Source organism: Ochotona princeps, chromosome 7, assembly GCF_030435755.1.
Source record: "Ochotona princeps isolate mOchPri1 chromosome 7, mOchPri1.hap1, whole genome shotgun sequence".
In the NCBI taxonomy this organism is placed as follows: domain Eukaryota; kingdom Metazoa; phylum Chordata; class Mammalia; order Lagomorpha; family Ochotonidae; genus Ochotona; species Ochotona princeps.
The window spans coordinates 400532-423654 of record NC_080838.1 but is presented as its reverse complement, the minus strand read 5'-3'; the positions used below and the strand labels follow the sequence as shown (position 1 = coordinate 423654).

At 41.2% G+C, this 23123-nt stretch overlaps 1 protein-coding gene and 2 long non-coding RNA genes across 3 annotated transcripts; all 3 read left to right on the top strand.

Moving 5' to 3' along the window:
* Positions 1-331: 331 nt before the first annotated feature.
* On the top strand, positions 332-1999 carry LOC131480851 (midasin-like). Its single transcript, XM_058667326.1, has 3 exons — positions 332-338; positions 1088-1306; positions 1890-1999. The coding sequence occupies exons 1-3, from the start codon at positions 332-334 to the stop codon at positions 1997-1999; spliced, it is 336 nt and encodes a 111-aa protein (XP_058523309.1).
* A 4494-nt stretch (positions 2000-6493) lies between these two features.
* On the top strand, positions 6494-8397 carry LOC131480734 (uncharacterized). Its single transcript, XR_009245768.1, has 3 exons — positions 6494-6644; positions 7887-7994; positions 8366-8397. It is a non-coding gene; the product is annotated as an uncharacterized LOC131480734 (long non-coding RNA).
* Positions 8398-10910: 2513 nt separating this feature from the next.
* On the top strand, positions 10911-12657 carry LOC131480735 (uncharacterized). The gene is made up of 3 exons (XR_009245769.1): positions 10911-10971; positions 11076-11337; positions 12607-12657. It is a non-coding gene; the product is annotated as an uncharacterized LOC131480735 (long non-coding RNA).
* Positions 12658-23123: the final 10466 nt, after the last annotated feature.

Genomic DNA, 23123 nt, shown 5'->3' with positions numbered 1-23123 from the left:
GCGTAGCAGCTAGAATACAAACTGGCATGCATATTGGAAGCTGATGCTTGGAAGTGGAGGATTAGACAGTTGAGCCATCATGCCCGCCCCTAAATTTACTGTTTTATGACATTTGTTGGCAGTTATACTTTTAAGATAAAATGTTTTATACCGATTTTACAAGCTTTTATAAAAGGCTGTGCTTAATGTAAATGATACTGTTTCAATCTGTGAATTAGGTAAGGTGTATTTTTTCCAAGGCAGGTCTTTTATGGTACATAATTGTGAGCATTAGACTAGTCACTAAGCATGAAACAAAGTGTGTGAATTCACTAATTTGCTGAGTTGCATGATGGAGGGTAAAGAAGAAGACCTGAACTAAATGTCACTAAAAAGATGACATTCTTCATTATCACGAATGAAACACAGATGTTCCTCAGTTTCTGTTGGTGAATTAAGTTGAAAATGCATTTAATCCCCAGAAACTACTGAGCATCAGCTTAGTGACAGTTCAAAACTCACTCTGAGTTTTTTGTCCCTTCAGACTGGTGGACTGGGAGTTCTAGCTCCTGGCAATGGCTCAAGATAGTTGAAAGGACTGTCCCACATAGTGCTAGCTGGTGTTAAGATGAAAATTATTATAATTTTCTCTGAATGCAAATGCTTTTCCAGCACTGAGAGATCGAAAATTTGGGAGTAAAACCACTGATAAATCAGGAATCTTTTTATTGTGTTGTAGTAGATTAAACAGTACCCCTTATGAATACTGATTTCAGGCACGCCTGAGTGCCCCACTTCTGATTCAGCTCCCTGGGGTGCACATGGGATAACAGCAAAAGATGGCTGAAGGGCTTGTCCTCTTCACCCACATGAGAGACCCAGATTGAATTCCTGGCTCATAGCTTGGTTCTGGTCCTGCCCTCATTTTTGCAACCATTTGAAAGTGAACTAGCAGATCAAAGGACACCACCTCTGCTTCACCACTGCATCTGTGCAACTCTTCCTCATAAATCAATCCACCATAAAGAGTATAGACTGCTTTTTGGCCATTTGTACCCTCTTGGAATTTGCTACAAACCACAAATGCCTTTGTTTTCTTTTGTCTTAGGGGTTGACATAGCTGAAGTGATGCTGGATTTCATTGATTGGCTGACCCGCCAGGAGTTTGGCCGAAAGTGCGTGGTCAGTATCAGAGATCTCCTCTCGTGGGTAAACTTCATGAACACAATGGTGGAGGAAACTGATTCGAAAAGGCCAGACACCATCTCCACAGTCACATCTTTTGTTCATGTCGCCTGCCTGGTGTACATAGATGGAATAGGTTCAGGTATGTTGTCTGTTAGCTGGAGGAGGCAAGGAACCAGGGTAGAACGGAATGTGGATGGGAGCAATATGTGACTGGATCCTTAAGTTTGAAACTTAGAATGATTTTCCTTTTCTTCATGTTTTTTGAAAGGTAGTTGATGTAAAAGGTTTGCCACAGGCATGAGATGATTATAATGATTATGTTCTTGGAGCACTGAGTAGTTCTTAATATGAGCAGATTTCTGTTAATGTGCTTGCATCGTTTTGTTTTAAATTATCATAAAATTCAACATTAAAGTTATGGGCGTTCAGCTGGGAAGATTAGAAATAAAACACGTGGCTGGTGTTGATGCATTGGTACTCTTGTCTTTCGCCTGATTGGTCACTGCATGGCTGGGACGCTTTACTGAATAAGCTGCTGGTTAATGGATCTGAAACAAGTGGGATGGTGTCAGGTTCTTCTTTCAAGTGCTCACATGAAGAGTTGCATGTGTGCTCTAGTTCTGCTGAGATCTGTGCTCCCGAGGAACATGGCTCGGGCTCTTGTAAGAGCTCTAGTGAAGCTTGGTGCTGTGTTGATTGACTTACTGACCCTCTTATTGTAGGGGTAACTTCCTCTGGGTTTGGTACAGCTCTCTTGGCTCGAGAAGAATGCCTGAAATTCCTTATCAAGAGACTTTCCAAGATAGTCCAACTTACAGAATCAGAAAAATGAATTGAAGATTTATAGCATGCTCAAGGTCAAGGAATTCACTGGGATAGATAACCTTTGGGGAATTCATCCATTTTTTATTCCAAGGGGTAAGAATTTTTTTAAGAACTTAAAATTTTCTCATAGATGAAAGATTTTTACTTAATTCTTAGTATGTTGTATTCATGATTGTTTTTGAACATTATCTGAATTGGAATCTCACTTGATAGAATTGTAATTGAATGGTTCAAAATATATACATGGTATGTAAAGCTAAAAGAAACTGCAAAGTATGAAGAGATTATTTTCTAGAAATACATTTGCTTATTAGTTTTTATCTACAATAAGAGACTTCTTTCAGTAAAGCTCTATGTCCCAGTTAAGCTGTCAGTAAAATATCTTGCACAGGGTTATTTAGCCCTGTATCTGAACTACGTGACTGTCACTGCCTTTTACAAAAATAGGCTTGTGAGCCGTTCAAGGCAGGTATTCTCTCATTCTGCTGCTTATTCCTGGCGATTGTCCTTTTGCTGGTAGTCACAGGCGCTCAAAGTGTCTAGGCTGAGTAAGTGAATTAATGAACGGTTAAATGAGCAACCCAGTAGCCAAGCAGAAGTTTGGTTTGAGTTCTGATGCTTATCATCATTCAGGCTTGGTTGCCTTTCCAAGCATTTTAATGAGAGAAGTAAATGAGATGTCTCCTAATGAACCCTGTTTTTCTTGTGTGGTTGCTCCCACTGCAGGGTCATCTGCTCCTCTCCATTCTTCTCTATCGCTGTTAATAATTGTTAATGTACAGAGGTTCATTGGTAAACAGTTCCATCCCAGACTTCTGACCAAATGGATCACATATCCTTTCCTCCTCCCTTCAAAGTTCTGTTACCTCTTAAAACACACTGTGTTATCTTGATTGAATTTGAACTGTAATGCTGCATCAAGGTGGAGGAATCCACCGGGGGGAGGGGAGGGGGAGGGAGGGGGGGATTCCCAAAGCCTATGAAACTGTCATATAATGCTAAATATTAACTAAAAATAAAATAAAATTAAAAAAAAAAAACACTGTGTTGGGCCCAGCACAATAGTGTAGTGGTTAAGGTCCTTGCTGTGAACGTGCCAGGATTCCGTATGGGTGCCGGTTCTAATCCCGGCAGCCCCACTTCCCATCCAGCTCCCTGCTTGTGGCCTGGGAAAGCAGTCGAGGATAGCCCAGAGCTTTGGGACCCTGCACCTGAGTGGGAGACCCAGAGAAGCTCCTTGCTCCTGGCTTTGGATTGGCTCAGCTCCAGCCATTATGGCCGCTTGGGGAGTGAATCATCGGACGGAAAATATTCCTCTCTGTCTCTCCTCCTCTCTGTATATCTGCCTGTCCATTAAAAATAAATCTTAAAAACGAGCAAACAAAAAACCCATACTGTGTTCATCTTGATGGGCCTTGATGATGTAAGTGCTAAATCTCTTCCAAATCCACAGTCATAGTTTTCAGTGTTGTTATGTAGAATCTGTGTGCTCATATCTTGGTACTGGGCTAGTCTTCTGTTTGCACAGGTGAGGAAACAAATGCTGTCCTAACCCTATCCTTCCTAATTAAAATACCAGAATTTCTTCTGAGAAATATAGTGACACAAGTGTTAAGTCCTGTGAGATTGTAATTTTTACTTTTTTATTCGTGTGCTTCGGTTACCATATGAGTTAAGATATGACATATCATTAATTGTCTAGGTGACCTGAAAGCCTTGGAATTGCTTGGCTTTTAGTTACTATGAAAATTCAAGTACGAGTGTTACTGATGATTTGAATTATAGATTATAAAGTCAGAGATATTTATTTGTAATTAGACCTATGTGTGTATAGGGAGTTAGATCTGTATAGCAGAGTTGATGATTGTATGCCACATTTTATGGATACCAGAGTAGGGAAAAGGTGAAATAGGGACCGTCACTACCAATCCAATGATGCATTCTTAGAATTTGGTGTTGACATGTGTGTTTGAATTTGGTATGTCCAGCTTACATGTGCCTTTGCTTTTCTCCCTGAAGGTCCTGTCCTCTGCAGGAATAATATCACCGATTATGAGCTCAGTGCAGCCACTACCGCTATGAATGCCCAGAGGCTTTTACGAGCTACCAAACTGAACAAACCCATTCTTTTGCAAGGCTCACCTGGTGTTGGCAAGACAAGCTTGGTGGCAGCATTAGCAAAGGCTTCAGGACATACTCTCGTTCAAATCAACTTATCAGAGCAGACAGTAAGCTTTATCATCTTGTAGTGGATGGGAATAGTTATTGGTGGCATTTTGTATTTATAGAATTTCCTACACTGAAGTTATTATGTAATAGGTATTAATTGTGTAGTGTCAAACATTTCATGTATTGATGTAAACCTCAATCTTGCAACTAACTGTGCTCTGGGTTTGTTAGTAGCTGACACCTACAGTAGTATTTTCAGTTAGATGCCGTATTGTAATCATCTTATGAGAAAGAATTACCTACTTGTCTATTTACTATAATTCTGTTAAGTTTTTCATTTTGAAAAATAACCAAATAGTAGAAATAAAGTGGCTTGTAAACAAACCTTTGAAAACATAGGGCAGAGCTGACAAATGCAGTGTATCTTTTGTAATGGCGTCTAGGAAACAGGACCTAGGAATTGCTATTAATGTTCTGGATTTTCTCCTTTTCCTTTTTTTTTTTTTTGAAGTTCACAAATTAATGTTCAGCAGGGAAGAATGAGAACTTTTAACCTAGAGTACCAACTCAGACTGAGTGATACTCATGAGCATTGCAGTGAGAAGGTGCTTGGGGACCATGTGGGCTCCAGGAAGAAGGCAGGGTAAATGTTACAGATAAGGATAAAGAGTAGGATATAAAGCCCAAGTGCTTCTCATTTCAGCTTTAGGATCCTAGACTCCAGTTATTTTTCTGTGGCTGATAATACTGGCTTTTCTCCCTTTCTTCCCTCTTTGAAAGGATATCACAGACCTATTTGGAGCAGATCTCCCTGTTGAAGGTGGCAAGGGAGGAGAATTTGCCTGGCGCGACGGCCCCCTGCTGGCAGCTCTGAAGGAGGGGCACTGGGTGGTGTTGGATGAGGTGAGGGCTTCTCCAGGACAGGGTCATTTGCTGGAGAAGCAGTCCTGCTTTCCTTAGCTCTTGCTAAGTGAGCGTGCTGATGGCTAGTGAAGAGAGGTTCTGTTGTTAAGAGAACCTCTACAGCTTCTTTTAAGAATAAGAGAAGCCCCTCTACGTTTCTAACTCAGAAACTCTCCTGCAGAAAAAAACTCTACCTTAATTAGTTTAGCCTCCCTTCTCTGGAAGATCAAGGAACAGGTTCTTGCCTGTAATTTGCGTTGTAGCTTCTTTAGGCAAAGGAAGAACCAGGTTTTAATGCTGAAAGCTGCTGTTTATTCTGCTGTTCTGTGGAAATACATTCAGGGCCCACAGAACCTTCTGTATTTGAAAATGAACTTTTTTTGAAGGCTTATTTATTTGAAAGAATTAGAGAGGGAGGAGAGGATACTGATCTTTCTTCTTTTGATTCACTCCTAAAGTAACTTCAACAGCTTGTCGAGAAGCCAGGGGCGCCTTACAGGTCTCCCATGTGGATCGGGGCCCAAGGACTTGGAGCATGCTCTGCTGCTTTTTAAGGCACACTAGTAGGGAGCTGGGTTAGGAGTGAAGGAGCTAAGATTGGAGATAGCACCTGTATGTTATGCTGTCGCTGCAGGTGGAGGCTTAACCTGTGCTGTGTATTTTCTGATAAAACAAAGAAAAATTTATGTGTTGTAGTGCTGGTGTAAATATTACCATTGAGGGTCTTGAGTTTTTCCCCCATATGCATTTTATTGATTCATATTTTCTTTACTGGATTTTTCCTCCACTACTTAAACAGCATATGTGCCTCCCCAGCCTTGTGGTGTAAATTCAGCTCTCCTCATTTCTGATATGAGAACCCCTTGCGATTATTCTTGTTCATGGAACTGTTGGTGAATGTATTATGTCAGTGAAGCCCTCTTGGAGATTTAACTCAGTCTTTGAGCTGGGAAATCGTATAAAATAACTATGAAACATTGTCTATTCCTTCCATTAGTGTTAGACCATGAAAATGAAAAGCTTGTATGTTGGTAAGTTTTTTGGGAAATTCTTGTTTACAGCATTGGTCATTAGTGGTGTACATATAGTCACAATAACTTTAGAGAAGATTGCAAGTTTATAAAATTAATTCAATGCTTATTCACATTACTTAAGAATAATTGATATACGCTTGTATTTATTACATCCAAAATCTTTTTACCATCTATTTGAATTAATGAATAATACTATGCATCGCCTGCATGGTTCAAAACAAGAGGGATGCTAAATACTGAGCTTTCTGCTAAAGATAAGCTAACTTTGCTGATATCATTCCCCTGTTGTTTTAATAGTTGTATAAAACAGATAATGAAAGGTACATATGTTCTTTGTTCCCTAAATAGCTTAACCTGGCTTCTCAGTCAATATTGGAAGGACTCAGTGCTTGCTTTGACCATCGAGGAGAAATCTTCGTACCAGAATTGGGGATGACTTTTCAAGTACAGCATGAAAAGACAAAGATTTTTGGATGTCAGAATCCTTTTAGACAAGGAGGTGGTAGGAAGGGCTTACCCAGGTCTTTCCTTAACAGATTTACTCAGGTGAGATTCACTGTTGCCATAGAAACTGGTGGTGGAAAGGCAGGGAGTCATGAGATGGCTGTGACCTGGCTTTCTGGGACCTCACTGTGACAGTGGAAGAGGACCAACTTAATGGCTCCCTTTTCTTGTCTCTATATTATGTACATTGATTTAACTGATTTCTGTTAATCACTTTTCTGTCAGCTTGAATCACTTGAGGGACTTGATTAGTTACCAGAGGATTGTAACATCACTGCACTATTCAGGGTTCTGTTGGCTACCCTCGGGAATGAGGCACAGTGTTTGACTTTTCCTAGTCCATGTGATTTGTTCAAACCATTAGGAAAATTTCACCTTAAAAGTTATATATTTGAATTTGTAAACAGTGAGGTGAGAAAGCTGAGTAAAACTCCAGTATCACATCAGTTATTATGTGATATCTTATTCTTTAATTTTTCTTTGTAGAAGGATGTGTCTACATTTATGTTTATTTGATTTTAACAACTGGTTTCTGCTACTTGACTAAATGAGGTACCTTATCCCTTGGAGTTTAAAAATTGGCTGGTATCTTTTAAGATCATTTTATCATGAGCATTTTCAGTTGAAAGGTTCACAGAATTTTTCAGTTTTAACACTTTTATACCTACCATGCAGTGGTTTGAAGCCGTTGTATTTTGCACCTAGAAAAGTTTAGAAAGCTAAGTAAAAAAAAATGCACATGTCTGTCTTTTTTCTGGAGTAGAATTCAAAAGAAATCCGTGTATTTTTAAGAGTTGTTGATTTTATGTAGGCTGTATTTGTCTATGTGAAAGTCAGAGTTACAGAAAAAGAGAGAACCAGAAACCAGAAAAAGAGATCTTCTGCCTACTGGTTCACTCCCCAAGTTGCCACAATGGCAAAGCTTGAGCCAAGTCAGAGCTAGCATGTTTGCCTGGGTCTAACTCTGGATCCTAAATGCTTAGACCAACTTCCGCTGCTTTCCAGGTGAATTATTAGGGAGCACCTGGGATCTGAATCGGCACCCATATGAGGTGCTGGTGCTGTAGGCAGTGGCTTCACTTACTGTACAACAGTGCAAGAACCAGATTTTACCTTTCTTCATCCTGGGAATACACTAAGAGTAATGTCTGTAACTAAAGATCATATGTATTGCTTAAACCTGATTATTTAGTGTTAAAATTTTCAGGTAATAAGACAGGGATATCATTTCTAGTATGTTACAAAGAAAAATGATTAACTTTCTTTTGCTTTTTAATTTTAAAGGTTTTTGTGGATCCTCTTACAGTAATTGATATGGAATTTATTGCCAGTACTTTGTTTCCAGCCATTGACAAAACTATTGTTAAGAAAATGGTCGTTTTTAATAACCAAGTAGATACCCACTTGTTTTAATTGTTCTTTATTGTCCTAGCTGTATATGACTATTTCCTCAACGTGGTGGTGCTCTACCAAATCAAAGTTCAATTTGAAGAAATCACCTAGGATTCTATGAATTTCTTGTGGAAGGCAAGCTTCTCATTTGAATGGTACAGGAATTAATTTCTGTGTTGTAAATTTCATTAATAATGCTTATGGAGTATTTCCGGCTTCTGGCATTTGGAAATCTTATGTGGAAGAAAGTAATCTGCATGAAGCCTGTTGACTCTGACCCAGATTACATCCCCTGTAGTACACTGGGAACACTGACTGTGGCACCTGGCAGCAGGACATGTTTCCCTTATTTTCCCATATTTTTTTCCCAGATTGATCACAAAGTGACTGTTGAGAAGAAATGAGGCCAAAAAGGAGGACCCTGGGAGTTCAGCCTCCGGGATCTTTTCCGCTGGTGTCAGTTGATGCTCGTCGAACAGTTCTCTGATTATTACGATCCTGGCCAGCATGTGTTTTTGGTCCATGGGAAGAGGATGAGAACCTGAGAAGACAAAGAAAAGGTGAGTTTCTCCCTTGATCTTTGGGTTTCTTTCCATATTAAAGTTGACTTCTTCTTAAAGAGGAGAATGGGCATACTCATACCAGTTACACCAAGCCTTGTCAAGCTGCTTGCACTTTAGGAATAAGGAAGCACGCCAAATGTTCCCCTATCTATTTTCTCACAGTATAAAGTATTTTACTTTGGAAGACGCAGTTAGCCTATTTTTCTAGATCTACATAATCGTAAACCTTCTTTAAAACAGTAGGGTTCCGGGCCCGGCGGCATGGCCTAGCAGCTAAAGTCCTCGCCTTGAAAGCCCCGGGATCCCATATGGGCGCCGGTTCTTATCTCGGCAGCTCCACTTCCCATCCAGCTCCCTGCTTGTGGCCTGGGAAAGCAGTTAAGGACAGCCCAAAGCTTTGGGACCCTGCACCCACGTGGGAGACCCGGAAGAGGTTCCTGGTCCCGGCATCGGATCAACGCACATCGGCCCATTGCGGCTCACTTGGGGAGTGGATTATCGGATGGAAGATCTTCCTCTCTGTCTCTCCTCCTCTCTGTATATCCGGCTTTCTAATAACAATAAAATCTTTAAAAAAAAAAAAAAGTAGGGTTCCATAGTAATAAACAACTAGGTCTTCATCATCTGGCCAGGCACAGAGGTAAGAAAGTGCTGGGAAGTCAGGAGACTCAGTGGCTTTTTACCCTCTTAGTAGCTGTTATCTTTGTTTTTTTTTTTAAAGGTTTATTTTTATTGGAAAGTGAGACATACATAGAGGAGGAGAAACAGAGGGGAGGAAGATATTCTATTCTCTGATTTCACTCCCCAAGTGGTTGTAATGGCCAGAGCTGAGCCAATCCAAAGCCAGCAGCCTGGAGCTTCTTCCAGGTCTCCCACGCTGATGCAGGGTCTAAGGCTCTGGACCATCCTCGACTGTTTTCCCATGCTACAAGCAGGGAGCTGGATGGGAAGTAGGGGTGCTGGAACACAACTGGTGCCCACATGGGATCCTGGCATGTGCACACTGGCTACTGCACTGGGCCCTGTAGCTGGCATCTTAAAAGATGAAAGCACAGCCCCTTCGTGTCTGGTATCTTGTGTTTCCACTGGATTCTCAAAATGGTTTTGTATTATGTGGCTATTCTTTTCTTGAACTCAGAATTTTATGTGTGTAGCCTTTTTTTTCTAAAGATTTATTTTATCAGAATTACAGAGAGAGTGAAAAAAACAAAGAGATCTTGATTCATTTTACAAACAGCTACAGTGGGCACAGCTGGACTCGTCTGAACCTGAGAGCCAGGAGCTTCTTCCAGGTCTCTCCTGCGGGTGCAAGGGCCCAAGGACTTTGGCTATCCTTGATATTTTCCCAAGCCATTAGAGGGGAACTAGATTGGAAGTGCAGCTGACACCTGAACTGGTGCCTATATGGGATGCTGGCACTGCAGGTGGAAGCTTAGCTGGGTATGCCATGACAATGGCATATTCCGTCTGCCCTTATAATAGATGGCTGCAAGAGGTAAAGGAATTATGATTTTTGTTATATAGTGGATCTCTAAAAGCATAAGGAAAAATTAAAAGAAAAAAGATAAAAATAAGATACAGTGAGTCTCATCACTTTGCTTGTTTCCTGATAGAGCAGGATGAATAGTTGGTATGAACTTGGCTGCTCCTCTTTCCAGCAAGCTCTATTAATAATGTGGGAAGGCAGCAGATACTGGCTCACATACTTGGGCCTCTGCCACTCAAGTGAGGGACCAGGTTGGAATTCCTGGTTCCCGGCGTTGTCTTGGTTTAAACCTGGCTGTTTTAGCCATTTGGGAGGGAACCAGCAGATGGAAGATTTTGCTTGCTTGTGTGTGTGTGTGTGTGTGTGTGTGTGTGTGTGTGTGAAAACCTTTTAAATAAATAAGCTTTATTTAAAATGGAATTTATGGAGTAATTTTTTTTGCCTTCAATTTTATCATTTTTCTTTAGGTCATTGGTGTATTCAAGGATGTATTTGATTCAAATTCTACTCCATACCTGGGGACCAGACTGTTTCATATCACTCCCTATGATATCCAAGTGAGGAGAGTAGTGTAACCCTCTACTTAACTGAAAAATTTCTGTTGCTTATTCTGCCTGCCATCCTCAAGCATGTTCATGAGTTCTCACTGCTTTTATTTTTTCAGCTGGGCTACTCAGTTCTTTCCCGGGGCACCTATGTGCCTCACCCATCACGCAGACCCCTGTCACTCCTGCATCAGTCATTCCAGTCATTGGAGCCGATCATGAAGTGTGTACAGATGAGCTGGATGGTCATCCATGTGGGGTCAGCCTCGGTGGGCAAGACCAGCCTGGTACAGCTTCTTGCACACCTGACTGGTCACCCATTAAAGATCATGGCTATGAACAGTGCAGTCTACATCACGGAGCTTCTGGGTGGATTTGAGTAGGTAACATTCTGTCTTTACCTTTTTTAGGCAAAAAAGCACCACCCCATGATCGATAGAGGGTCTTCTGTGTCCAATGGCTAAATTATGTGCTCCCCAAATTGTAGGTTGATCTTAGGCGACCTTGGAAGCAGCTGCTGGAGAAGGTGGAAGACACAGTGAGGGCACTGCTGCGGGACAGCTTCCTGGTCAGTACTGATGATGCTGAGGTCGTGCTGCGAGCCTGGAGTCACTTCCTCCTGACATACAAGCCTCAGTGTTTTGAAGATGATGGCAAAGGCATCACAATGGAGACTGTCAATAAACTGGAAGCAGTGCTACTGCTCATGCAGCAGCTTATCAATAAGATCAACTCTTACTCCAAGGCAGGTGTGTATATTTGAAGTATGTATCACTTTTTGTGATTAACAGGTACAAGTTAAGTGTACATCTTGTAGTCCCTCATAGCCAGAAACAGGTGCCCAGTGGATTTTACTTGTGATGTGGAAAGGGTCATACAACAATTCTAACACAAAGGACTCAATGAAAAATCTCTAGCCATAGGTTATATGCACCATCAATTACAAAGCATTTGACAAATCCCAGTTGTTAATGACAGTTGCATGATGTAGCCAGTGTAAAGGAAACCTACTTTAATACACTAATTACATTGTACCAGCAGAGTGCATTCCATTTTTATTTTATTTTTTAAGATTTATTAGGTGCTGGGATAATGTCATAGCAAGCCATTCTTCTGCCTGTGTTGCTGACATCCCATATGAGCTGCTCTGTTTCCGATCTAACCCCATGCTAATGGCCTGGGAAAGCAGCAGAGCTTGGGCATGTGCCCCTGTGTGGGAGACCCAGAAGAAGCTCTTGGTTCCCAGCTTTGGCCCAGCCCATGTCTGGCTGTTAAGGCCATTTGGGGAGTGAAATAACAGGTGAAACATCTCTCTGCCACCCAGTTTCTTCATAATTGTGTCTTTCGAGTTAAAATAATAGATCTTTAAAAATAAAATATTTATTTATTCGAGAAAGGTAGGGATGAATTGAGAGGAAAAAACTTCCTTCTGCTGGTTCACTCCTTGGAAATGATCTCAACAGCTGGGGGCTGGGCTGAGCTGAAACCAGAGGCCAGAAGCTTCGTTGGGGCCTTCCATATGGGTACAGGGACCTGTCCACTTGGACGAGCTTCTGTAGCTTTGCGGGTTACCAGACAGCTTGATTGGAAATGGACTCAAATAGGTGCCTGTATATGATATTGCTGTTGTGGGTGGTTTCTTGACTAGCTGTACTACAACACCAGACCCTGAGTACGTTTTTCATATGATAGAAGAAATCCAACAATAGGTGGGAGATGTCTTTGTGCTTCTGTTACAGTTTCTTAAATTGTAACAGAAATATCTTCATTGTTTCACCCTAGCATTAACCCAGGAGCTTTTAGCCATCAATTTAGAAAGTAAGAAGTATTTTTTTGTCCAAAACATTTTTGTTAATCTGTGATTAAACAGTAATCTCTCCCCTTTCCCCTAAGATCCTCATATTTATTCTGCGTTGTACCTCACAAAATTGAACTGCAGTTCTTTCAATAGAAGTTTTTAAAATTGTATTGATTTTTAATAAGTGTTATGGATGTTTATTTTATCTGTGATATTTCAGAGTTTGCCAAGCTTGTGGAAGACTTCCGAAGTTTTGGAGTGAAGCTTATGCAGTCAGCCAGTGGCTGTAGGCAGGGCACTTTTGAATGGGTAGACAGCATGTTGGTGCAGGCCCTGAAGTCTGGAGACTGGCTACTGCTGGACAATGGTAACTTCTGCAAGTGAGAGTCTTACGCTTCATTGCAAATGGACCTGTTTGAAATTTGTGGTTATAAGTATCTTGTCAAAGTAGAAACCCAGGTTGAAGCACCATCCTTTTTTTTTTTCCATTTCTATTTGTCTTTCCATTTCTATTTGTCTTCATTTCTTTTCATTTCTATTTGTCTTTATTTTATTTGATAGGCAAAGAGAGAGCTTTATCATCTGGGATTCATTTCCCTTATGGCTACAGTAGCCAGGTGTGGGCCAGGCAGAAAACAGGAACCTGGATCTTCATTCAGGTCTCTGAGGTGTATGGCAGGGACCCAGCTCTGTGAGCCAACACCTGTGAGCCATCACCTGTTGCTTTGGAAGCAGTGATGGGACTCAAATCCAGGCATTCCTGTCTGAGCAGACATTTGCTAAATGTGCCTCAGTGATGATGACATTTCATTGGGTAGGTCGCTGTTGATTCTGTGTAATGTAAAATCCTATATGCGATCCCAGTGTGTGCAAGCTAGGGACTTTAGCCGCTAGGCTACCATGAAGGTCCTGGAACTTTTTTTTATCTGGAGTATTTGACTTAGAAATCTAGCTATATTCTTTTTCTTTTCTTTTAAAGTTCACCACTTTTTAAAAAAGATTTATATATTTTTTACTGGAAAGTCAGATACAAAGAGAAGAGGAGAGACAGAGAGGAAGATCTTCTGTCTGCTGATTCACTCCCTAAGCACCCGGAATGGCTGGAGCTGAGCTGATCCAGTGCCAGGAGTCCAGAGCATCTTCAAGGTGTCCCACACAGGTGCAGGGACCCAAGGCTTTGGGCCGTCCTCAACTGCTTTCCCAGGCCACAAGTAGGGAGCTGGATGGAAAGCAGGGCTGTCAGGGTTAGAACTGGTGCCCATATGGGATCCTGGACGCGTTCAAGGACTTTAACTGCTAGGCCATGCGCCGGGTACTCTAGCTACTTTGTAAAATATTTAATAACATTAGAAGTCGGGGGCGAGGATTGAGGAAGGAAAGGACTGTAACTGAGGGAATTTCCTATCATTTGGCTTTGTTTCACTTATGCCAGCAAATATTTCCTGTACTTACAATGTGAAATGCATTAGGTTGGCAGTGTGCTTTGGGGAGTGAGGAGACTAATGTAGACATCTCCTCTTGGAAGAGATCACAATTCTTAATGGGGCAAATGGTCCTTATTGAGAGAAAGAAGAGGGTCAGAAGTAGGTGGGTGCCTGTGTGAGAGACTGTAGTATCAAGCCGATGTGCCAATGTGTTCATCTTTTGAATTCTGTCTGTGCAGCCCATCAGTGCTGGATCGTTTGAATGTGTTGCTTGAGCCTGGAGGTGTCCTCACTGTTAGTGAGAGAGGAATGGTAGATGGATCTATTCCCATGATAACACCACATCCCAATTTCAGGTATTTGTAACTTTTGTGTTTCTGCCAAAGTATCTGACAGTGGACGTGTAGTAGTACCTCTGTGTACATATTACTCATCTGTGGAGCCATGCGTTGTTTGCCTCATTAACTCAGGTAACAGGTATATACTGAGACTGTAGTATTTGCCAGACACTGCTAGGCTATGAGGATGCAACAGGAAACGAGCAGTGAAATTTCTCCTTGGGTTGGTGGTGTAGAGTAGCCAGGAGTTGTTTCCTGTGGACCATGACAAGAGATAATGACAGTGTAGATTTGTGGTGAAATGGACAGGACAGCCTGATGGTCCTGCGGTTGAATCATTGCATGAGAAGTGGAACCCATTACTGAGAAAGGTAGACTGGCAGAGGAAGCAGGGCTGGCATGGGGAGTATCAGCAAGAAATAAGTGTTCAGTAGTAGACAGGCATGTAAGTTGTCAGGTGGATAGATATGGATAGATAGTGGTGTGAATAGGCATTGGATACATGAGACTAGTGTTTGCAGAATATGCTACTCCTTTTCTGCCTTCTGCAAATTAGAATTATGAATTAGAACTGGTCCTGATTTGAGAACTTTGAAAGTGAGAATTTTAACATTCTCAAATAGCAGTACATCCAATACATAGCCCTGGGGAAGTAGGATTACAGAGTGATGGACAGGGCTGATGCTGCTGGGAAGCAGGAAGAAGGAAGCAGCTGACTGCAGCACCTTGGGAACTGATGTAGCCTGTCTTGGAGAGCTCCCTTAGCTAAGAACGTAGCACAGGGGCTTTGTGAGTAAGGAAGCTTAATTCCAGTAATGAGGGAATTTATAGACACTTAGTCTGTAAATGCTTCAGCACCATTTTATTTCGTGTTTCCACTGTTATAGTGGTTACTGAGGGAATTCTTTGCAGAGATCTGTGACCTAGTATTATTCTTTAGATACTTAAAAATTAAGGAGAAAGACTCACAAAAAATTTAAGGGTAAAGGCTGTTCTTACATATATCGTAATAGCAACTTCTGTTCCCATGTAATACTAAGGTATTTCAAATTCTCATCACTAAAATTTGTAAGGAAAGTATACGCAATTCTGTTACATTATGTTAATTTTTATTATCCGCATTTTTTTGCATAACTATTCTGCTTGGAGAATATGTTGTATGTGATGTGTTTTCACATATTCTAATCTGGATACCACTGCTCCAAGTAATCACACTTATTTTCTTTATTTTCTTTGCACTTTTTTCATTCTAAGAGTAGGAGAAGGCAATAGTAATATTGTCTGGCTTTTAAAGTAGGGATGCGGCCCGGCAGCGTGGCGTAGCAGCTGAAGTCCTTGCTTTGAAAGCGCCGTGATCCCATATGGGCGCCGGTTCTAATCCCAGCAGCTCCACTTCCCATCCAGCTCCCTGCTTGTGGCCTGGAAAAGCAGTCGAGGACGGCCCAAGGTCTTGGGACCCTGCACCCGCGTGGGAGACCTGGAAGAGCTCCTACTTTGGATTGGCTCAGCACCAGTTGTTGTGGTTACTTGGGGAGTGAATGATCGGATGAAAGATATTTCTCTGTCTCTCCTCTTCTCTCCATATATCTGACTTTCCAATAAAAATAAATAAATAAAATAAAGGGATGAAATCCTTCCTTTTTTTCCCTTAAGATGTATTTATTTTTATTGCAAAGTCAGATATATGGAGAGGAGGAGGAAACAGAGAGGAAAATCTTCTGTCCGATGATTCACTCCCCAAGTAGCCACAATGGCTGATGCTGCACCTGTTCAAAGCCAGGAGCCAGGAACTTCCTCCAGGTTTCACACACGGGTGCAGGGTCCCAAGGCTTTGGGCTGTTTTCAACGGTTTTGCCAGGCCACAAGCAGGGAGCTGAATGGGAAGCGTGGCTACTGGGATTAGAACCGGCACCCGTATTGGTTCCCAGCATGTTCATGGCAAGAACTTTAGCTGCTAGGCCATCATGCAGGGCCCGGGTTGAAATACTTTGTCAGAATACTTTGTTGAGTAAAAAAGTAGTTGAGTTCACATTGTCTTTTTTTTTTTTTTTTTAGGTTTATTTATTTAATCAGAGTTATAGCATGAGGGAGACACCATAAACACACACATACACAACGCTTCCATTGTTGGTTTACCCCATAGATGTTTGAAATGAAATGGTCAGCCCTTGGCCAGGCTGAAGCCAGGAACCCAGAGCTTCGTCCTAGTGTGCCAAACAGGTGACTTGTGGCATATAAGCAGCAGCAATATCTTCTGATGATTTCTAGACCAAAAGCAGATTGTTGTTTGGAAGTAGAACATCCAGAACACAAACAGTCACCCTTTTGGGGTGCTGGCATTGTAGGCAGTGGCTTAACCTGCATGTCACAATGCTGTGTCCTGCATTAACTAGCTTTTCTAATCTGTGGGAACGTTCATATAAATCAGTGAATGTGTGTCTATGATACAAAATTTGTATACTTTTTGATACATTTATTTTAGAGGAGGATAGAGAGCACACCCTCATCTGTTGGTTTACTTTACAAATAGAAGGGCTGGGGTGTCAGAGCTAAGAGCCATGAATTCAGTCCAAGTCTTCCACGAGTAGGGGAACCTGCCTGCTTGAGCTACCACGCCTAGTTCCTGGGGTCTGTGTTAGCAGGAAAACTGAGAGGTTCTGTGATGTGGAATGCTGGCTTCCCACATCGCGTGTTCCCATCCTGGTTAAATAGTTTTATTTGCATTGTTTTGAATATAATATAAATATGTATTTCTAATAAATAAATTAGTGGCTGGGTATAGCCACTCTCTACTGAGAGCTATTAGCATGAATAAATGTGTGTTTATTTATATTAAGCTATATGGTTGAGTCCTTTTGTCACATCAGCCACTTTTCAAAATTCTCACATGTGAGTCAAGGCTATTTGGATAGTATAGCTGTAGAACAACTTCATCCTTGCTGTAAGTTCAATTTCACCCAGGTGCTAGAGTCAAATGTTTATTGCTCCATCCTCCATAGAAGCAGTGCAGATTCATCTGGAAGCCAGTGCCACATGTCTGAGAAATTTTTACTCCAATTCTCTCTCATCTGGGATCAGCAATATCTTCAAAATATTACAGCCAAATCTAACAGGTAGGTAGGCACTTGATTTTGATTTCTGGGTCTCAGCAGTGTTTCAGAAATTTGTCCATTGATTTTATGCGGAAATAGCATCAGAGTTCTGACCATAAAAATACTTCTTACAAGTTTGAGACTATCCCAGATGCAAATTAATTTCCTTTATTTGAAATTGTTCATTAGCTTGTAGTTTATGAAAGAGGCTAAGGAGTACAATGTAGTGTAAAGAACCCAGGAGTTAGGATCTCTCGTCCCAACTCTGCCACAGATCAAGTTGGCAGTGTTTCAGTTCATAATTTATACTTGTATTTGAAAACTAGGGGAATTGAGTTCTTACTGCTCTGATGTTGCTTCCACTATTAACAGGTAGAGTTTTAAATTTGACTTCCTGAAGGGTAAGTTACACAGAAGAGAGAGAAAGAGATATATTCTATCTGCTGATTCACTTCCCTAATGGGAAGGATGGAAGTAGAAGTTCTCAGCTTCCCCAAGATCCAGCTCATAAAGGAAATCATTGAAGGTGTTCCCAGCCAGTCACTAACCTTGATTTTGAATCTTCTTCCAGGACCATCATATATCTTGATAGGGAGAAACGGATATTTACTGAAGCCAACTTAGCTTCTGTTGGTGTTAAAAAGCTAAATAGTGTTTTGAGAATGTCTTTTGAATTCCATAAAGGTAAGAACATTGGTGCTTACGTTCTTTAGTTAAGCATAGCATGGCATAATGCTGCTGACCTGCAGCAGCTGCTACTGTTTATGGATTCTTGTTGATCTGCTGGCCTTTCTGTAAACATATGGGCTTCCTTGTTGTGGCTGCCAACCACTGCCCAAGCCTGGACTCGGTGCAGAGCCTCAGCTGAATGTATCTCAGGTGTCCCACCTCTCTTGCAGCACCCTGTGAGACAGATGCTTATGTCAGCAGTGAGGGAAGGGAGACTCGCAGGTGCTCAGTCACAGCGAAGCCAGAACTTCCCAACTAGCCCTACTGGGCCTGGTGCACATGCAGAAGCATTTGATTATAGGAAAGAACATTTTCTCATCTTTTATATTTGTTTCAAGAAAAAGATATCTGTTTGTCAAAGTTCCAAGTTACAGAAGCATAACTTCATTTCTATAGAAGCTACTGTTAGTTTCATTGTCTTTTTATCTTTTTAACTAACCACCCATATGCATTTATGCTGGATTTTCTTTTTGTGTTCAAATACTTAAATATGTGTTTTCGTAAATAATTTGAATTTTTCATAAATAATTGTTATATCTATAGGTATACTTGGCTTATTTAAACTTAGTAATAGCAAGCACACATTCTTTTTCAGTTCCACTTTTGAAACTTGACCTTTGTGTTGATAATGATGTTAAGTTCCAGGCTTAATTTATTCTGAAAATGTCACGAAATTAATCTTAACTGATGGCATGCCTTTTATTTTATTTATTTTAAGATCCAGAGAGCTATCACAGCCTGCCTCATGAGATTGTGGTCAATCTTGCTGCCTTTTTAGAACTCTTTGATGCACTAGTCCTGCTGTGGGTACAGTCCTCCCAAGGGGTGGTGTCTGATGCCTGTGTCAGTGAGGTAGGAAAGGTGCTTGTTTTTCTTTAGTTTATATACTTTGCTTACTTGCAAGACTGATAAAGAGAAGAACACTTCCTTCCCAGTCAGTGCTTCACTCCCCAACCATGTGACAGCTGGGGAAGGTTGAAGGTAGCAGCCAGGAACTCAGCACAGCTCTGCGCGAATGACAGGAACCCAGCTACTCAGACCATCATCACCTGCTGCCACCCTTCGTACATGTTTACAAGCAGCTGCAATCTCAGGAGTACAGCCACATTTCCAGTTGGGGCGTACACTATGGGATGCAAGTGTCCCCAAGCTTCCTCTTAAGCTCTTAGACCAAACATCCACCCGTTACTATTGTAAGATTGTTTTAGTACAAAGATTTAAAGACAAGACTAACTCCAGTGTCTCATTTGTCCAATATTATTTGATAAATTGTATTGTTGTTTACATTAGAAACAACGATTTATGTATTTCTTTGAAAGAATTACATGCAGGAAGAGACATGGGGTTCTTCAATCAGTTTTACTCCCCCCAGTGGTTACAACAGCTGGAGTTGGGCCAAGCTGAAGCCAGGAATATGGAGCTTCTTGTAGATCTCCCTTGTAGGTAAAGGGGCACAAGTATTTGTGCCATCTTCTGCTGCTTTCTCAGGCCATTGTCAGGGAGGTGGATCAGAGATAGAGCAGCCTTGTGTGTTAGCTAATAGTTAGATCGGAAGTGAAATAGCAGGGACTCAGATTGGCACCCATATGGGATGCTGGCACAGCAAGTGAAGTTTCACGTGATATGCCACAATACTGGCCCTGGAGAAAATCTTTGTAATCTTAAGGGTAGGCAAAGGTTTTTTAGTGTTTTTAGCAGTGGGAAAAAGTAAGAAAAATTAAACCTGCTGTTATTTTTTTATGGATACCTGTAAGAAAAAAGCAAAGAAGAAACTGCTTGTAAGATAATGTAAACTGAAAAATAATCAGGAGATTTGAAAAAATCTTCCATGGAAGACATAGATATCCAGGAAGAATTAGCAAAATGCCAACATCTTCAGTTATCCAGGAAGTAGGAATTAAAACCATTTGGTCAAATAGCTAGAATTCAAGTCACTGATATTAGGTACTGGCAAATAAATACAACAATTAGAACATTTTTTTTACATCTGCTGTTTGGAATACAGAATAATGCAGCTCCTTTTTATACTTAGGGTATGATCCAACAGTTAGTTTCATTTTCTATAAATAAACTTTGTACTTCAGGTACTAAGGGAATAAGACCTTCACTTTCTCCATGTACCTGAGCGTTACTTCAGATATCCTTCTGTAACAAAACTTTTTTGTGCATATTGAGTGTTGGTTAATTGTTGAAGTCGAGGTCGTGTGAGATGTTAATGAGCAGCCTTGATTTACTGTGTTTTTAGATCTTAGGCTCTGTGCAGTGGTGGGACTGGCTTTGGATGGTGGCTGACACAGTCAAAGTGGATGCTCCAGGCCTGGCCCTGCTTCCTCTCCATTGGCACTTGGTTTCAAAGCATTTGGTCCGTCAGATCCCCCAACTTCTACTGCATCGTGAAGAGAAGTAAGCCTCATATTTGGAGTGATAACATTGAAATGTATTGTACAGTCCATTTTGAACGCAAGCTGGTTTGAAATTGAAACTGATTCATTTTGCGTACTTTGCTTTATTCTGTTTATTGCTGACTAAGTGAAATGAGAGAAGTAATTGACTTTTCTTGCTATTTGCCCCTTATTTCCCTCCTGTCTCTTTTCTCCATTAAAGGTATTACAGAGAGCTTCAGACAGTCTCAGAACATATTCAGAGTTGTTTGAGGAGCCCAACTGGTGGCTTCCCTGGTGTAAAGAAGTTGCAGAAGTTCCTGGGACGACCAGTTCAATTTAAGGTACATGTGAAAACATGTAGTAAGTGAAATGGAAATTGACCTCTGAGGTTCCCCTGGACCCTAGGAGCTAACATTGAACTTTACTTACCTTTCTCTAAATGTCTACCTCCCAAACATCCTGACAGCATTAATTGGTTTTCAGAGTTTTAACTATTGTTGTAAAAAGCGCTTTAGCATGAAGAATAGGCACAACTATTTTTCTAGAAGCATCAAGAAATATCTTAAATGTTTTCTTAGCCAAATAAACTGCTATGAAAAACCCCTGCTCTGTACTAAGCTGTCCTGTGTTTTATTGTTTTAGAACAAGCTGCTGGTGGATTATTTCATGCAATTGAAAGTCCTTCACAAAGCCCTTGCAGTCATGGTGCGGACACCCACCTTTGGGGAGAGTGGATGGCAGGAAGAAATTAATCATCTCCGAGTGGTTGCTTCTGAGTGGACAGTGAAAGCAAGCCTCTTGCAGGCCTGGGCTAATGCTCTAGAAGATGTCAAGCTAGGTAATGTACTGTAGCACTTGATACTCTTTTTTTAAAGATTTATTTATTTTATTGGAAAGGCAGATATACAGAGAGGAGGAGAGAGAGGGGGGAAGATCTTCCATCGGATGATTCACTCCCCAAGTGACCACAACAGCCGGTACTGCACCAGTTCAAAGCCAGGAGCCTGGAACTTCCTTCCGGGTCTCTCATGTGGGTGCAGGGTCCCAAGGCTTTGGGCTGTCCTTAACTGCTTTCCCAGGCCACAAGCAGGGAGCTGGATGGGAAGTGGAGCTGCCGGGATTAGAACCGGCGCCCATATGGGATCCTGGCGTGTTCAAGCCAAGGACTTTATCTACTAGGCCACGCCGCCGGGCCCACTTGAGAATTTATTTGCTGTTGCTGCCAACACGTATTCTTCCTCGTTCTGGGGTATAAATCTCATTAAATATGTGTCATTGTATTGAGCTAAGCTTTATAGTCAAACATTTAATTCCAGCACTAGATTCATGTCGGTATTAATAACATTGTTTAACAGATGGAAAACTCAAAGCTCAGGTTAAGAAACCTAATGGTGCTAACTCAGATTATGTGCATTCTTGTAACTGGTTATTGGAAGTACAGACCCTGAACTCCTGCCTGCTATGCTTTAATGTAACTCTTCTTTCTTTCTTTTGTCCAGATCAATTGAAGAGTCTTGTGAATGTCCAGTGTTTAGAATTAAAAGCCAAAGGGCTTCCCTTGAATTTATGGAGAAAAAGCAATGTGAAACATCCTCCCCAGCCCAGCATTGCCTGCTTACCTCGACTCACTGGGAGTGTTTAGTTGTGGCCTGCCATGGAGTACCTGGCTATGCTTTGGCAGTACAAAATGGTAGCAGATATCATGACACGGGCTTTTCTGAGAAGGTCAGTCATTATTTCAGTTACTTTCTGTGTGTGAACTTATTTTCTTGCTCAGTCATTGTGTGCATCTTGTATGGTAAAGCACAGACTTGTCTGCGGACGGAATGGTGGCGGAAGCAGAGGAAGGGCAGTTGCTACTTTGAAAAGCTGAAGCTTTCTCCGAGTTCTTGGCCCGTGTCTCTTCTACCTCTGCAAGTCACTAAGTCTTTTTTTTTTTTTTTTTTTCCAAAATGGTTGCTTGCTTTAAAATGAATGTACTGCATCTGTGTGTTCTGTCTTCCCTTATGTAGTTTTCTAGATGTTCATTGATAATCCACTTCCTCTCCTCTTGGTATTTATTTTTCTAACAGGTCCAGAAAAACTTGGCAACCCCAGATGAATGAGATAACTCATCACATCACGTTTTGTCTTAAGTATACACCAAGCACTCCTCAGGAACTTCAAGACTTGTGGTCCTTGCTACATTATCAGAAGGTAAGTTTCATGAGGCAGGGACAATGCAAGCTTGGGGTAGGTGTTCCAAGACAAGGGCGTGCAGCCTTCTGGGTCATGTAGCTGAAGCTTAAGTGAGGAACTAGAAAAGAACAGCAATAACCAAGTTCCTAAGCTGGTCAATGCTGATGGAACGTATCTCAGATTATGTGAATTTTTAATAAATGAAGCACATAGGGAGGATTAACACAGACTTAACAGTTAGTGTTTGAATTCTTACAAAATTAAGACATCCGTATCAGGAATTGAGGCTTTCTGCGGGCAACATAGAAGGAATATGCATCTCTCATGATCAGCCCTGATAAAATTCATCTTGGGAGTGGCAAACATTTTCATTTTAGTATGAAACTCTCAGAAATGTTCATTTTAAAATTACATGAGGTCTTTAGAGTCATTTAACTCTCTCTCTTCCTTGCTACTTCCATCAAGAATTTCATTACCAACCCACTTTTATTTCAACAAATTGGGAATTATTTTAGTCACACATGTATCTATTTAAGCTTTCATTGTCATTTTATCCACTGCCACAGTATGAGTTTATTTATTGTCTCTCAAT